This window comes from Odontomachus brunneus, unplaced genomic scaffold (assembly GCF_010583005.1).
Source record: "Odontomachus brunneus isolate Ranch 3 - 2012 unplaced genomic scaffold, Obru_v1 Obru_scaffold_098, whole genome shotgun sequence".
In the NCBI taxonomy this organism is placed as follows: Eukaryota; Metazoa; Arthropoda; class Insecta; order Hymenoptera; family Formicidae; genus Odontomachus; species Odontomachus brunneus.
The window spans coordinates 207,023-224,958 of record NW_022639548.1 but is presented as its reverse complement, the minus strand read 5'-3'; the positions used below and the strand labels follow the sequence as shown (position 1 = coordinate 224,958).

General features: G+C 48.6%; 1 protein-coding gene across 17 annotated transcripts in view; it reads right to left on the bottom strand.

Moving 5' to 3' along the window:
* The window catches only part of LOC116848712, a 336,115-nt gene that overhangs the window by 137,774 nt on the left and 180,405 nt on the right, over positions 1–17,936 (bottom strand). For all 17 annotated transcript variants that reach the window (XR_004379004.1, XM_032825076.1, XM_032825075.1 and 14 more), the window contains one exon: positions 2,013–2,103. Coding sequence is in view for 12 of the 17 variants with exons in the window: in XM_032825076.1 (XP_032680967.1) it covers positions 2,013–2,103 (91 nt within the window). In the remaining 5 variants the exon portion in view is untranslated. The remainder of the gene's footprint in view (positions 1–2,012; positions 2,104–17,936) is intronic.

Here is a 17,936-nt window from a genome sequence, read left to right as displayed (position 1 = left end):
TCTCTCTCTCTCTCTCTCTCTCTCTCTCTCTCTCTCTCTCTCTCTCTCTCTCTCTCCTCTCTCTTTTGCCTCCTCTCTGTTCCTCTCTCCGACTCTCTCTCTTACACGCGCGCTTTCTCCGGTAGCATGCGACGGGTGGGACGAGAGGATCGTTGCGGCTCGCCGCAGGCGACTGCTGCGACCTGCTCTCCTCAGCGACAAATTCCTCCTCTCCCGGCCTCGACCGCTCTTCTCCGATGCTTCCTCCTCGCTCCTCTGCTCCGCTTCCGCCCGGCCACCGGAATTGCGTTTCTCACGACTTCTCTCCGCGCTTATACGCACGAACTTATGCCGCACGCAAGAAAATCAATCGGCAAGGTCCGGCGAGGCGCGAGCAGCCCGACGAGTGGCCTTCTCACAGTCCCTCGGACCTTGTTCCGAGGAAGAGAGGACGTCAGAGAGTCGGGGTGCTGGTGATTCTAAACATCAAGGAGGTAGGGACTGCCTAGTCAGCCCTTAATATCGTGAGAGCCGGATCCAGACAAACAACCCCGACAGAAGCGGGTATAGGCTCCGGTTAAGCGCTGGTCAGCCGGCCGTCAGTCGGTTCGACTGGCTGTTGGCCCTATTATCGCTAACTAATAAAGGGCCTAATTGAAACGCCGGGCTTTTGTTTCCAGCACTCGAGCTCGTCTTTCCAAAGGTTGCACTGCCGACCCGACCATTTGACCGGCTCTCTCTCTCTCTCTCTCTCTCTCTCTCTCTTCTCGCTCCGAATCCGGATCCGACGCGGATCGGAATTCACGAGGCGAGGTGGATTCGCGAAGATCGATTGGGCCGCTGCGCTTCGACGCTAGAACGCAAGAGCTGCTCTATTTTCGTCTCTCGCGTGCACCGGATACATACCATATACCCTGTGCCACCCCTTTGCATTTGAAACTGCAAAGTCCTTCAAAAGCTGACCCGTTGTTCACCTTGCTGGGGTGAGATGATTCGACCGCGTCGAATGTAATCCGCAGACGTGGACGAGAGAAAGAGAAATCGTTGGTAAGCGTAGTTAAATTGAACATGATTAAAGAGATTAAAAAACAACGCTTGCCTAACTATAACTTCGTCATAATGTGATCGAGGAAAGAAAGCACATCGACGTGGTAATTCAACCATAATTCATAGACGAAAGCCATCGAGATCGCTTATAATCGCATCGCGTATAGAGTATAGCCCCGGCGCCGCGCGCGCGCGCTTGTCTGCAACTATTTTCTGCGGAGGAAAAAGGAGAAAGTTTGATCGCGGTAAGTGCCGCTATCACGAGAGAAATAGACAGAGGGAAGAGAGGAGGGAAAGAGAAAGAGAGATCGCCCTCGACATGATTTTTCCCTCGGTCGAAAGCTCCGACATCATCGTCGTCCGACACGACGCCGCGTTCTTAAATTCCACGCGTGTCGTGACCGTGTTGAAAGCGCAACGTTATTCTTCGGAAGCGCAATCGCGTCGGTTCTCCAAGTCATTCAATTATTTACAGGCGTCCCCATCGAGAGGAGCAGCATGGGGGTGAAAGTACTTTGTACCGCGACTAACGGCAATCATCGTCATTATTCCCGCGATCGAGTCCATGAAAATCGTGGAACATAAGAAGCCTCGGAGCCTCGAGAGTTCGCAAACTTTTTCTTTTTTTCTTTAGTGGAAAGTAGACATCGCGAGCAGAGAGGGAAGACTTCGGTCTCCCGATGTGGAGATTTTCAGATTGCAAGTTACGGTAGATTGAAAATAATTTCCTCTTTGCATCGAGTTCTTTTGCAAAGGAAGAAAATGGGTCGGTAAAATACCGAGCGATTAAATTCCACGCGCATCTGACGTGGAATTCGCGTCAGCGAAACGAGGAAACGAGCGGGATCACTTTGTCGCAGACTAAATCCCGCTGTATGCGCGATAAATCATCTTCTTTTTTAGCCAAAAAATATGTGTGAGAGAAAGAGAGAGGGATAAAGAAAGAAAGGTTTGCGTGCTGCAAAAATAGTAAGGTAAAAACTCACCTTGCTGGCGTGCGGTTGGACTGACTGTTCGTGAGAGAGACTGCTGCAAATCGGCCGAGAAGGCAGCCTGCCGTGTTTTGCTCAGATATAACTGCAAAAGGAAATGAATTACGCGAAATTATTCCTCCGACGTCAATCCTAATTTATAAGCGAAGCATTTCTTTAATTGCTTGTACTACATTAAGAAAGAGTTCCGTAATGTGGGAAGACAGATGTGTCGTGACTGAATCGAGCCGCGTTACCGTGCGCTATTTCGGACTGCAAGACGCAAAAATACGGTGAGCGACTCGCCCGTGAGTTGCGGACGACAAAGTTCGAATTAATTATTTTGATCGTTGCTACAAGCGAGTGCCTCGCAACTGAAGTGACAAGTCGCGAGATCGATACAACGCGACACTCGAGAGCATATAACGTTAATATTCAACTCAGCACGGTATATCAAAATTACGTCGGGCGTTCGATCATCAACACAGACAAGTAGATTTCTCCTTTCGTACATAATTATCGCGCGGGATAATGTTACGTGCCGAAAAAAGAGCTTCGCTTTATGCGAATAAAAGCCAAACAAGCTGATCTTGTTTATTGATCTTGTTGTTGATCTATTTCCTAAAAAGTTGAGGACATTCCAATAGTTGTATGACTTTGAAGACAATATATTAGCGTCAAGATCGACTTGTTTGGCACTTATCTGCTTGAATTCCAAGCGTTCAACTTCATTCGTGATTGCATATCATCAGAGTCGTTATCTTATTGTTGTCCTTCACTTTATACTCCTCAGCGCATCTTCATTATATAATTAATTAATAAGAAAAGAATCGTCGTCTCGAATTGACGCACATCATCGCATTCGTCGAGACGACGAGCGATATCGCGCGTTTTCGTGAACTGAAACCGAGACTGGAGCTCGTTCCGCACGTCGATAAGAACTAGAACCGGATCTCGGAGAGGTTTGGCATCCCGATCACGCGCTAAGGGCGAGCCATCCCCTTTAATATTAGGACCAAATCGGACCGACTCGCTTCGGTATAAAATAAAGGGCTGACATGCGAGCACGACGGGAGAGCCGAGCCGAGCCAAGCCAAGCCAAGCCGAGGGAGAAGCCGGAGCGAGCGAGAGAGTGCCCCGCGAGAGGAACGGAGAAAGGCGCGGAAGACAGGCAGGGAAGGGTGGCTTCACCACCGCGGTGAGGGATGACTGAGCGAGTCGGTTAAACGGGCGTCTTCTTTCATAAATTTGGAGGGCGCCCCCGGATAAAGGTTTAGAATAAATCGTTCGGCCTGTTATCCACTCCGACGTCGGCGGATAACGGCAGACGAGAAAGCGACCCCGGATGGCTCAACAATCCCTCCACCGCCTCCTCTCTGTGTGCCCGCATGATCACACGTTGTACCGCTTTGAGAGATGCGCATCTGCGCGTTTTCCATCCTCCGCAAAACTCGAAATTTCATTAATGTGTACGCCTTTTATCTGGAATCTATCGCAGTGTACGAAGAAAGAAGACTGGTTGGATTAACGTGACAATGATACAACTAAGTGCGTGCGTTTTCGTTGAACGAAACAGAATTTTTAATTCTTAAGAACCGAATTTGGTTCATGAGAAGCAGACATTCCGTTTCCTTCAACCACAACGCGTTTAATTGTGTCACTGTCATGTTAATTCAACCAATTCTTCTTCCGCGTGTAAACAACTCGACGGAGAGATTCACAGGAAACGCATCGGCGTTTGTACGTTTGTTCTTTTGACCCTCCACGTATATCTTGACGAATTCAATTAATGACCGAAATTCAATTAAAGTCTCTCAACGAAACTTTATCAGACTAACGTTTGAGTTATTAATATTAAAAGAAGTATGGAGGAGCCGTTTAATATATGACTGAAAAACAGTCTGTGTAATAGAAATATCGCACGCTTTGTGCCACAGCGCGGTAACTCACGACGCGCGAGGTCGCCCGACTAAAATGTCGAGTGCAATATGAAAGTTCAGGCCGGGGTGAGTCGAACGCTCATAAATACATCCTCGAAGATCGCACAAATCGCTCGTTCGAGGCCAATCCCCTTCGACGTCTCCTGCGAGAGATACGAGAGGGAACCCTTCGCCTCGCGCAGAAATACACGCGGCGATACGGCGAGTATATGCGAGGCAACATGCATGCACGCGCGCGACGTACATGAAAGCGGTCCGAGCGTATCGCACTCGCGCGGAAGAAGGAGGGAAAGATGACGGGGGAGGAAAGGGGGTGAATAAACGGGAGGGAAAAGACGAGAGCAACGAAGAGAGATAGAGAAAGGCCAAACCAGGCAGAAAGCCAGTCCAATTTCTCAAACCTGTCCAATCTGTGTCGTATGCAAAATCAATCACGCTCCACCCTGCTACACCGCCCAGCCCGGGAGCTCTGGAGGCCCCACAATTTTCAAATCCATCCGTAGCCACGCGGTAATCCAGCTCTTGAGGCGAAACTTCTCGCCGATCTAAGACAGAGTCCTGCTATCGAAGCATCTTCTTCGACCTATTTCGCCGGATCTGATATGTAAGCGTCGCGTCGTGTTCCGCGAACGTAGATTTATAAGAGTATCTTTCACGTCCAATGGAGGTAGCGAGCAGTTGTAAATAGATGAATAAAAACGGAGAGATTAAACTTCTTCCACGTCATGTGTAAGAGAGAGGGTATCTCTTAATTTTTAAAAATTTAACCTTTTTCTCTTTCTCTCTTCCTCTTTCTCTCTTGGCATTCAATAGAACGCGACGGCGAAATCTGATCGCCGATTAATAGTGACAGTGCATAAATTTTCGAGTACAAATAATGATTAATTGTTATAACATAATGAAACGAAAAGAACCGCTTGCTAATACAATGTGGAAATGGATTCTAATGACAATGACCGTCACAGGGGATCGTATCAACGAGATGCACGCCGGCGAAAGAACAGCAGGCCTTTGTAGCTGCACTGAGACGTAGCCGTGATCCCGCCGTGATCGGCGCGGCGTGGTAAAGTTTATATTGAACCTTTGAATCATGGTAATAATATCGTGGAGCGTGCTCAAAAGGCGAGCGCCGCGACGCGGAGAAAGACATTTTAAAAAGTAAAATTCAGAAAGTCATTAGGAACTATCGGCGTATCGGACGTTTGTCTCGGCGGCCCGGCCATTGATATGCATTACCTTCGATCGGCAGCCGCGATCATTAAAGGCACCTAAGGGCGCTCTGTAAGGGTTTCAAGGCCGGCCGACCGCCTCGAAAAAGTAATTTGTCCTTTGGGGCGCGAACTTCAAAGTGCTCGCAGGACATTCGTCCCGCGTGCGGGCTTGCTACAACAAGCGGCGTTCTACTTGCGCCCCTTTCTACTTGGCGCCACTGATCAGACTTGCTGATTTTTGCCGTCGCAACGTCGGCCTGGACCTTGTCCACCGAGGCCCGTCAAGGGCCCCGGCCGCTGTCGGAGCTCTCAGCCCCCGAGAAGACGGACGGAGAGAAGCGGGAGCGCGCCACGAGGGGTGCGAAGAGTTTAGCATACGCATTTTGTACATTGAAATCCCGACACGTTCGTCCAACTTTAAATTAAAAACCCGCCCAACGCACGTCACTTCCCCGCCGTCGATAGTCGTCGCCATCGTCGTCGTCGTCGTCTCGCAGAATGTCGCAAAACTAACGTCGCACACGAAAAGAGGCGATATTTATATGTGTGCGTATATGTGTGTAAATTTCGTTGCAGAAAATATATCGTCGGCCGCGAGAGAAAATCGACAAAGACTACGGCGAAGAAAACAAAATGTTTACGAAAGGACAAGACTGAAAGGATGAGAATAGAAAGAGAAAGAGAGAGGTGGGAGTTAGGGAGAACTATGATATGCGATGACGTCCTATATCGGCACACGCAGGATTTCTACAAAACAGTTGCGACTTGCTTATGTGCACTCAAATCGCGCAAAGCTGTTATGTTGTTACGACTCTCGCATCGTCATTTTACGCGGTGCGATGCTCAAATGACATCTCGTATAATTCGCCGGGGTCTCGACAGCGACACGTTGAATACCGATGTAATAACGCGAAATAATCGACTGAGTCCTGCGCGATCTTCCGAATCTGGCCGCGCGACATTACGCGAGAAGGGACACGATGGTGAGGGAAGAGAGCATTTTTAATTAAATAATACTAATCACAGAGGGCCGACCCTCCCGCGCGCAGGCAAATCTCATCTCGCTCTTTCCCTGGACCGTCCCTCCTTGCGCGATCTCCTTCCGTCTTCCTCTCACTCCGCTCTACGCCGCTCTCTTGCCGCGCTCTCCTTCCTCTCCTCCGGTCCCGCGAATCGTCTCTCTTTTAGACTTCGAATTGTAATTAACATTTGGTTCTCCCATTAGTGTAATTAAAGTGCCATTCCATAATCTAGGAGGCCGAGAGAAGAGAAGAGGGGCACCTTATCTTTCAGACTTCAGCCCCGGCTGCGGGGGTCGTTTTAACCCCCGCTGGGCGCCTCCAGCCCCTTTCCGGGTCTACGCCAACCGTCGGTTGCCCGTAGCTTCCTTCGGTGATAACTCCTTTCCGCGAGAGAACTCTCCCCGCCGGCGGTAGCGGAGCGAGGGCGGACGCGACGGGGAAAAGAAAAACGGTGATTAAAACGTTCGGGAATCCGATATCGTATCTTCACGTGCAGCAGAGTCGCGGAGTCTATTTGGGAACGCGCGTACGCAAAACGATCTCGCGATTTCCGTTTCCATGAAGGTACGAGCGAAATGACGTCGAGCCTTTAAAGCGGATAGTTAAGGTCTGGGTCTTAGCACTGCATGCCTAAGGAAACTGAGATTCAACCGTGCGAGGAAAATTGGCTCTGGAGAAACTCTGCGGGCGATTTTTTAATTAGAGAAAGTACGCGTGAACGCGCGATCCACATTTTCGCCTTCGAAGAAAATAACGGACAGTCGAAATTCACATTTCACGGAGATAATCGGCGGAAGGTGTCATCCACAGATTGGGTTCCCCGCGAGAGAGTCGCGCGAGAGGTCGGACAAAACGATAAAGATGAAGGGCGAGATGGGAGGGTGCCGGCAGTGGTAAAATAAAGAAAAGCAAGGAGATAAGAAAGGGCCTGCCTACGTTGACATTTTCCGGTGGTTGAGTTAATAATACGCGCGGTACACAAACGCCGCGTCGAGCGGGGGTGGATCCACCAAGTGCCGTCATAAAGAGGCGCGGATGTGTTTATTCGGGAATTTGCTTTTTTCCACCATCTCTTTTCTCTCTCTCTCTCTCTCTCTCACCCTCTCCTGTCCGACCCGGATGCCGCGAGATTTTTATCTTATTTTTCGACGACGATCTCTCCCGCCCGGGGAATTTATATACTTTCGGCCCCGGATCGAGCAGGAGGAGGAGGAGGAGGAGGTGGGCGAGCAAAGAGACAGAAGGAAATAAGGGTGAAAGAGAGAGAAAGAGAGAACAGTGGCGGGGAAGGGCAAAGACGACGAAGTAGGAAGAATCACGATGCAATTATTTTCGTTCCAGCTCGTGAACGGATTTTAAGGCCGTCCGGCCCCGATCGCTGGACCGAGGAGAAAAGGAAGGAGCGCAAGAAGACGACCGAAGGCTAGGAAGAAGGATTAACCTCGTCAAGTGGGTGAGTCCGTGACAAAGACGTTAAAGTGGTCGAAGGGGATGAGATATATCGCACCGAAATCTGGGGTGGAGCTCGTTCACATCGTCGAGCATCATGGGACGGCGAGACACTAATGGCATTTTTATTATTTCTCTCTGGAGCCCCGCAGTAATAGGTCGCCCGTATGGTCCATTGGACATGTGACAGCTTTGACAGCCTCTCTCACCTTTTCTACGTCTTCCACGACACGTCGATTTCCTGCGACGACACCAGCGTGAGAAAAGTCGTACAGTATATGCCCGGGATAACAACATTTTTTTGCGAGAGATATATATATATATATATGTGTGTGTGTGTGTGTGTGTGTGTGTGTATAATCATCTCTTCCTTCGTCATCTCCTTTGTGATATAATTTACTAGCTAATATTTATTTCCCACGTATTGGCGTTTAAGATTTACCAGATAAAAAAGTTTTATGTCTTTGTAAACTCGCAATCCTTCAATCTGAATTAATGCTGCACGAGGTGTCGCGATAAAATCGGAAACGCTTCGTAATTTTACGGGGAAAAAGAGCGCGAGTAATTTCACGACGTACATCACGGCGAGGTATATTCCCCGTTCACGGCCGTTTCCAAAATGTCTGATGCCGCAGGATCGCAAATCATAAGTAGCTCGCCGCAATGTACGAGCCATTGCCATCCCACGAAGCCGTTGGGCTTGTTGGGTTTTGATGAATGAGCCTCACATAAAGCTGAAGTATGGTAAAAGCCGCCGTGGCTACCGCCGTAATATTCTACCCTGGGAGCTTTTAGAATCGCTAATGACTAATGGCACCAAAAGGAGCCCCCTCCGATGGATGTTGCCTCGGTTCCTGGATTAGCGCGCGCGTTTCGCGTGATTCCTGATCTCTCGCCGTCCGAGGACGTGGTCCTGACTTGCCGATGCGACCCCTTTCATTCGCTCGACTCTTTTCGCACGGATGTCTTATCTCACATTTGTCGTTCAACGTCGTTAAAACTAAAATATTTCTAATGGAATAATTAAATAACATAGAATAAAAATAATTTTAGATCACCATCGTGTAAAATGCTAGTTAAGTATTCGCAATGTCCGAAATAGTCACACAGAAATAGTCTTAGCATCAATCGTATTGACACAAATAAATTCTCAAATGACTAATCATACTTGCGGACTCGATAATTCCATCACGTGTATTTCTTACGTATTATTTGCCGGAGTATAATTTTAATTTCAGCCTCCCTTAACTGAATCAAGCCTAAATTAAAGCAGCGTTCTCGATATCTATACGAGTCTCACATGCGCCTATTGACAGTCTCGTCGGCGAGAGGTTAGGTTTTGCTCAAGTATTATGAGCGACCACGAAACATCGCGCGAAATAGGCAGCGAGCTTAGGGAAGGGCTTACGATTGCTCGTGGACCGAATAGGTAACGAGAAGAGGAGGAGGAGAAAGAGGAGGACGAGGATGAGAGTTCCCGAACGAGAAGGAAAAAGCAAAGGCCGGGCGACGTTGGCTGCCGGGCCCAGAGGTGCGGATTGCGGCAGGGGTAACGAGAGGGGAGCCAAAAAGTACTTTAATATACGGCAATCCCCTTGGCTTGGAACTCGCAAACTCTCGGACCGAGCGGCTGCTCTCCCCGCCCGCCTCCGCGTATTTCTCTCGTCGTCGCCGCCGCCACCGCTACCGCGTGGCTTCCGATGAAATTTGGCGTCTTCCACGCGAGCCGCCTTTGATGCCCGCTCCGCTGCCATTCTAATTGCGGAAACCCGTCGCAATCGGCTTGCGAAAGTCGCCGCAGCGCGCAAAGTGAAAATCATGCGAAGCCGAGTACGTGGGTCCGCCAAACTCGTGCTGATTTTCGCGGGAAAACATATCGAGACGTCTCTTTGTTTAAATCGCATTACATCGATGTTGGCGCAAGTTTTCTGATGTGCGAATATTTTTTTCTCGCCTGGACAGAGCTAGCTGCTCTTTCAATGTCGGGACACGGTCGCGTATCAAAAAGTTGGACGAAGCCGAAGTCGCGGGAGGCTGCGTGGACGCACACGCGGTTACCGACTGAAAAGGAGCTGAGCACCCAGGCAAATCTGTTTATTCCGGATAATAGAACTAAATGAACGGCTCTACACGGAGTGAAGCGGTCCAATAATTGAGAAGCTACCAGGGACAGAGAGACCCCCGCCGATCCCTCGCTCGCGCTTTCTTCTCTTTCCTTGGCCGCCAGCTGATCACGACGCTTCGCGGTGAAGTCCCACGAGAGACTCCGACGCCGATGGGAAACTATCTCGTGAGCGAACCAGTCATTTATCCTTTTATCGGGTTCCCCATTTCTGCCAAGACGACAGACTCTAACGAGCGACGACTTCTTGCCGGCAGATAAGCGCGGAGAGGACAACGCGATGGGTTCCCCTCGCACGTTCCCGCGAAGAAAAAGATCAGCGAAATGTGCGCTGCGTATGGCGATGCTTTTGCCGCGCAATGACCGTTCTCAAATTACATCTTGGGTTTTTGTTGGAAAATTGAACGACCTCGAGCGCTCCGCGTGTGAACTTTCCTAACAAGGTTTGCCGCTAATCACCATCGAGAAACCGTTCGCACGTAATTTGTTTATATCACGGCCACATTTGCCGGGCCATAATTTCTCGACCTTATCCGACCCCTCACTCCGCCGGAGTTCTCGTACGGCACCAGAATCTCGTCGATTTCTGAGTCTGCCTCGAGATTTCCTTTAAGGAAATCAGAATTACAACGCAACACATTCATGCATCTAACGCGTACGAGATAAACGCTTTTAATTTGCATAATCTTTTTATACGTTAATAAATCTCAATTGTTATACTTTTCATTTGTCTGCGTTCCAGACAGTTTCAGGTAAATTAAGAGAAGTTTAACTACCGCGTCTCAGCGCACTTCCTAAATTTCGTGGAGTGAATTTCTAAGTTTTCACTCAGAAAGTAAAGTAATTGACAAACCACTCGAATTCGAGTGTTTTCTTTTTAGAGTAAATTCACCACTCTAAATCGCCGAGTGAATATTTTGATGAAATTGAGGAGTGAATCTGATATACACCAAACTTTATAAATGCAGTCCCATTCCCTAGCATAATGACACTTGCATTTTCAGAATCAAGTGCGTGTCATATAGAAAATATTCTTCTAACTGTTGATTGTTCGAGAAATAGGCAATTTCTAGAACAAGCAGCAGTCATGATGCACAAATATTTTATATTTATATAAATAAATATATATGGGCGCATATAAGTGCCTGATCGAAAATTTCAAATGTCACTATGCTAGGAAACGGAGCATTCATAAAGCTTGGTATATCTCACCGTCACAGGAACATATTCACTCTGATCGATTGAATTCGATCACGCAGAGTCATTCACTCAGGTGGAGTTAGAATCTACTCTAAACTTGAGTAAGATATTCATTCTTGCGATTTCGAGTGGTGGCACTTGTACTGTCACTTCGAGTAAAGATACTGCCACTTTTCACTCGTTTTAAGTGAAGAGCAAGGTCTTCTCATACACAGAAAGATTACATGGAAGAAACAATCTCGTTAGTGCAAATTTTCTGTTATCTGGGAGCCAGATGAAAAAGTCGAAACTGTGGGAACAGAAGATTCCTACTCAGAAGGCTTCTACTCAGCCAATTGCTTTCACTTATCTCAACCGAGTTTCAATGCACCTGAACGTTCCAGACGAATGTTTTTGCTCACAGCAATAGAGACATTATTACTCGTGAGCGAATTTTTCGTCTAGTTACAAATCAGAGAAATTCAGTTACACGAACTGAAATTTTTCTCCCGTGTACTCTTGGTCCGTCTCGTCAGAAGCTACGAGCTTGTCAATTCAGTCGAGATCGTCGCAGTTATCGCGCATTGTCTCGTCGGAATTTGCGCCATTTGTGCCGCGTCGCCGACGCCTTCGAAAGAGACGAAGACGCCTGTCAGACGTCCGTACGACAGCGCCGTACTGAAGCTGTTGCGAGGTATTGGGAACGGGATCCCGGTCTTCTCTTTAACCCGCGGCAGGGCGTAAACGGCGTAAAAGCGGGGCACCACCCCCTTATCTACATATCAAAAAGGCAATCCGGGGAACTCGCTTATGTAAACGGCGTGGGTGGCCCCGTGTCCCGGGCGGGGATGAAAAGAATTTCGAAATCCGCGCGCTAATAAACCTGCTCTCTGGCACCGCGGCGACCGCCGTCGAGGGAGGCTCTGACGAGGTATTCGTGGGGTTAAGCTCTTTAAGCCGCGGATTAAGCCAGGCGTCACGAGAATTTAAAGTTCCGCCGTGCCGACGAGGCCCGGGCGAACTCCGCCACGTACTCCCCGTATAGACGCAAAAGTCGCAATTAAAAATATATTAACTTCCGGTTGGTCGCGCGCGTCTACATGCCCTCTCTCGAGGAAAAAAGATATGAATTTCCTTAAGAATTTTCTGAAACGTTTACAGAAAATCCACGCAATAAATATATGTCTAATTTTTGATAATTAATCGTACTTGAAAGTTCATTCCTTCTGGCAGAAATTTCGAAGGATAATCGCTTCATTTTCTGTAATGACGCGATCGCGACTCTAAGAGTACAAAGTTTCGCGTTTTTCTCTTCGCTTTCGGTGGATACTCGTATCTCTCATCGAACAGTGGTAATAGAAACAGTATCGTTAGAAATCGTCGAGATTAATAATAATGCACGCGCGTGGCGTTTTCGTATGACCCATCGTGAATCTGTCGACGAATCCTCGACCTATGAAAACGCCAGGGACCAGCAATCACGGCGGAAAGAATTTAATCAGCTCAAGGACCAGCGAGCATTTCCAGGCGAGAGAGTCCTCCACAGCCTCGCCTCTCTGCGCCAACCTTCGATCTACCCCTGCCTCCCTTCGAACCCTACGAAGCCGAGGATAGGTATATCCCTTTCCCGTTGCCAACTCTCGCCTCTAATTCGAGCGTTCGTCAGACTGCACACACAAGCCATTATGTGGCCGGTTCTCATTAGCATTTAATGCTGGCGAAACTTTGATTTTCCAACGGCCGAGGGAAAGAGGGAGAGAGAGAGGCTCGTCCACTCGTGCCGATTACGACTTCCGCCAAACTCGAGCGTACCTTATAAAGCTCTCGCACACTCCCACGCGGTCGCGACCGCGGCGATTCTGATTTCGGGTAACTATTATTTCGTTCAAAAGGGGCTCGCGGAATCGAAAAGACTGGACTTAGCCGAAGTGGACGCTCGTTAGCCGCTTAATTGGAGAGTAACGGCGTACCTCCCGAGGAGACCCCGCGACTTCAGAGAGGTCAGTCAGCGGTCTTGGATCACTTTAGAAAAGGACGGACACGAAATTATCGAGCGCGAGATACGAGATAATTTTCGTAATTTCTGTCGTCTCGACGTGGATTTGCGACTGATAAAAGAGACGCTTGAAGAAAAACAATATCATATGCAAATTCACTTGTCCAAAAACAGTGACTTTGCGTTTTTATACTCTTTAGATTTCTTGGAGTGAAATTTCACAACGTATGTAGAATCTCATTATTTTTTTTCTATCTCATATATGTTTTTTTGACGATAAATATTCACTCCACAATTCAGAGTGGAGAATTCACTCTACTCTAAGTAAAAAATCACTCGAATTCGAGTTACTTTTGGAGTGACCTACTGATGTAGGTCCACTTCTCGAAAGAAATTTATTTTAAGGAATTTCACTTTAAGGAATATAAAGAATATCATAACTCGATCTCTCTCACACGATATTCGTCATTCGCATGACTTCTCCTCCAAAATTTAATTTTTTGAACGCAACAATGAATATTTGTTATTAAAACGTCTAATCAACCCCGTGAGTCTCGATGGCCGGCGAAATGTGGCTCCATGGAGACTACATAATTTAATTAATATTCCTGCTTCGATTAAATCCCCGCCTGCACGTGAGCCTTGAGCCTGATAAGCGATTAATCCTGCACGGGCCCGATAAGACGATGCCACGAGACAAAAGGGTATATAGGTGGTGAGGTAATATCTAGCGTCGCGCGGTGCGAAACGAGCCAATTAAGTGGACCCTACGAAATTGGTTTTTAATTGAACCGACAAAACCGATGACGTTAATAACTCGGGAGAGGTGTGCAGCGCGAGCAGCTAATCAAATTTTAACCGCGGAACGACGGCGCCGGAAATAATATGTCGCGACGGAAACTCGCCGCGGCTAATTAACACCTCCAATATACCCAATACATTGATTACAGGTGGAGCGCTTGAAATACTTCGCGCGCCTCGTATGTGGCGAACAGACCGCTGGACCGCGACACTTGCGAGACTAAACTTCGAAATATCCCGGCGCAGCGAAGCGATACGCGTTTTCCTTCGCGCAGCAAACGCCTATGAGACAGGGACCGACAAATTCCCTTCACATCCTCGGGTAACGTTCGATGACAAGAAATAGCGACGGAACGGGGCCGTGAGTGCGTAAACGGACGTAACGTCCTCGTAATTTTACTTAGCAAGAGACATTTCCAGCCGGGCAATGGCTCTCGCGATCCCATCATCCTATCACCTCTGGAACCCCAATCCTCTCTCTCTCTCTCTCTCTCTCTCTCTCGCTCGCTTTCTCTCTCTCTCCCGTCTGCCTTTCGCGGCTAATGTCTTTTCTGTGTCGCGCTAGTTGCCGTCCCTCGGCAGCGGCAGCGAAACGTCCTGCTGAGACATTATCCTATTTCGCGAGCCACTCTCCCGTCGACGTCGCCGAGGCCCGCGCGCAAGTAACGAGTAACGAGTAACCCGCGCAACCTCTCCTCGTGGAATTCGCCCACGAGCCGAAGATGCTATCAGCGTATCCGCGCTTAATGACGGAGCCTGTGCGCAATCTGACCTTCGTGTGCACGCACGTACACGATGGCGCTCGAATTCGGAAACTTCCGTATACGCGAGCACCTAGCTGGCCCGGACCCGTTAATTGTTATGCGCCGCGTATTACGTCGCGCGTAATCATATCCGCTCCCTTATGGCAATTATTTCGTCATTCGTTTCCGCCAGCCTCCGGGTAAACGGAAAACTGATGCATTAAGGTAAAAGTACCAATTCCCTGGACATGTAATTCTGAGTATTTTTAGTCTTAGTCTTTCAATTTTCTTAGTCTGTCTATTTGTGTCTTAGTCTTTCAATAAGAATATTTAAGTTTTCAATATGAAATATGTATAGATACATGTTCGGGCACTGGTATTTTTACCTCATGTATATCGTTCGGCAAAGTTTTGGAAAATTCAAATTAGAATTAGCCGCAAACGTCATTCATCGTGTGAAAGTTTTGCGAGACAAATTTGATCGCGAAGCTCTCGCGAAAACTGAGCCTCAGCGAAAGGAAAGTAATTGTGTGAGATGGGACAAGTTTCGAAGGTTTAGTTCTTTATGGATCGTGCGTATTTATAGTTTTGCAAATTGACGATTGTATTTTCTCTATATATGACACACGAAGACATATATCTCGAATCCACGAGGGTAGCCAAGAACGAGCGTACTAAAGAACTTCGCGAAGAGGACGGATTTCAGCATTGTCACCGTAAGTCACGTCAGTGCTTCGCGAGTTAACGATGACGATGACGATCTCTTACGCGAACAGTTGCCGAGATTAAAGACTTGGCCGCTCGACGCCTTGTAAGCACAGCGGACCAGCGGAAGGCGACACTGCATCACGCGGTAACGTAAGAACCTAGCAATTTGTTGGTATCAGGTGCGCGGGCTATCTCAACTCGTAAGCCCCCGGTTTCGTCCTCTGCCGGCAATTAACTCCATTACCACCCTGTAACATCGCAGGCCGGGCTGCCTGCCACGTGAAGTGCGCGCAACTTGTTAAGCCTTTGGGCTCCCGGACTTAGGCCCTTCGGAGCCCGGAGGGGCACAGGGTAAGATCGAGCGACGACGCTCGCGTTAGATTGCGCGCCGGCGAAACGTCCCAAGGAATCATAATTTCTGTCTTGTATTTTCCCGCGACAAGGACAGATACAGAGGGAAAGGAATAGAGAGAGAGAGAGAAAGAGAGACTGATAATCGGTAATTTAGCTCGACCAAAAACGGAATATGACTGACGCGTAATCCGGGAGGAAGAAATGAGGCGAGCAAAGTCGGCTGAACTCGACTAATGTGTAATATCTTGCGCAAGGTCGCACAGACGTGGAGACGAGACGAACGAGCTGGAAGTTTTCGTGCTGGAACATATCGCACCTCGCAAATGAAGTTGCGAAATGTCTCTACTTCCACGGACCGGTAACCCATCATGCCGTCCAGTAAAAGCGTGATACATATCCGACGCGGTATTAGCGTAGGTACCGAGGGGGATGAAAACCAGGACTCTCCGAGCGTCTCGCGAATGTGGCGTACGAGCCCCCACGAGTGCGCGCCGCCATATAACTCCGTCAGTTCGATTCATATATTCATAGGGAAATAGCAAGGCGAGAGGCGGGGGAGCTGGCTACTTGGGGGGCCGCGTGTGGCTTATTCACGTGTGTCCGTGTGTGTATGTATGCGCGAATACATGTGTGTCGCGCGATTGCCACCGGCCGCGACCTCATGCATACATCACGGACAGAAAGTGATGGAACGCACCCGCGGCACCCCGGGTCACCTACGCCGGCGAAACCGTCACACTGACTGATTGCCAACTCCCACGGCGGACCGCGACGACAACGACGAGGAGAAGGTGGAGAAGGAGGTGAAGGAGGAGGAGGAGGAGGAAAACGACGACAAGGACGACTTCTCTCAACCGCCACCAGCCCGTCACATTGTCGCGGTTTCAGAAACGCGGAAGGTGCCCCGTAAATCATGAGACTACCGCTAGATCACGTTGAAGATTAATGACGACTGGAGCGGCCCTCGTACATCTATGCCTCTGTTATGAGACGCGCGAAAGTGTGTAGAAACCTACGAAAGGGACATTTTGTAGAAATTGTACGAGTGAGTTTGTCAAGTGTGAAGTGTCGTAGTCGCGTGTGAAAATTCGTTACGCGCATCGTTAGATCATTACGATGATCGCGAAAGAAATGCAATGAACCGAGGCTCTAAGGACGGTTTTTGTAGTCGAATCTTATGTTTAAGGTCGTATATTAATATAATCTTATATTTAAGATCGTCTTGTGTGCGAATTTATCTTTGGACGGTTCGTAGCCAATGAAACTATTTGTGCAGCATCCGAAAATGATCTCAAGACGATCTATGATATAAAATCTGGCTGTGAATATCGCTCTGGATGCGCGGGATGTCTCCTTCGTCTAACAGATCGCGGAAAAAGAATACTATACATAGAAATGTGTCTGATACACTAAACGATACGCGTAACGCTCCCGTAACTCCTTGATGCAACGCTGATTAGTTAACGCCGGTACGTCGTGATTCGCGCTATGCGCCATAGTCCAACATAACTGCGCGAGATTGTCCTCGTAGAACGCGACGTTCCCGTGAGCAAAGAGGCGGAAGGCAGTAACAGAGGAGAAGACGATGGAGTGTTTACGAGCGAGGCGGCATTAGATGGATGTAGTCAGCGCGTAATTGCTACCGATGCGGCAACTCGCTTCCGCATCTCGCAGCTGCCGACGCAGCTAACATTTGTTCCCGCGCTACGTTAATCGGTAACACTTACACGTCCGGTATTTGTCGTGCAAATTTATCGTACAAATTTCATCCGTCATAAGTCTGTAATGTATATCTCGAGTATATAAAGAGTAAAGGACAAAGAGAGAGAGAAAGAGAAAAAGCTAGAAATTTGCACTTTTATCGGACAGTTGCGAATTAAACAAAAGCATTTGCCATGAAAAAATTCACTGAAGCATTCGCGCCGATATTCGGATAACGCGGGAGCCCCTCCTGCAGTTCTCGATGAGAAATCTCCGCGTTTCCCGTACGATACAACGGGGAACACGAGCCATTTGGCGCCGGCAAATATTTGAGAGGCGCGATAACAAAATTCTTATTCCACTCCGATGACCATCAATGGTCAGAAGCCGCTTTCGGGGTTTCTTCGTCGAGACCCACAAGTGACCATTGCGAAAAGGGTGTTCAAGAATACGCGGCGAAGCGGGGGCGGGGAAACGGCTGCTGGAAAGGCAGAGGTCGAAGGGATGGATCGAGGTCTAAGCACGTTCTCACCCTTGGCACCACTCGTGAGGACCCTCGGAGGGCCTAACGAGCGGCTTTGTCATTTCTATACGTTCCGTCTCGCTCTCGCTCGCGCGCCTTCTCCGTCCGATGCTTTCTCTTAATGATGGTTGCCAATACTGAAGCACGTAAATAGGCACGGGTCCCTCACGTCACGACCGTGCGGGACAGG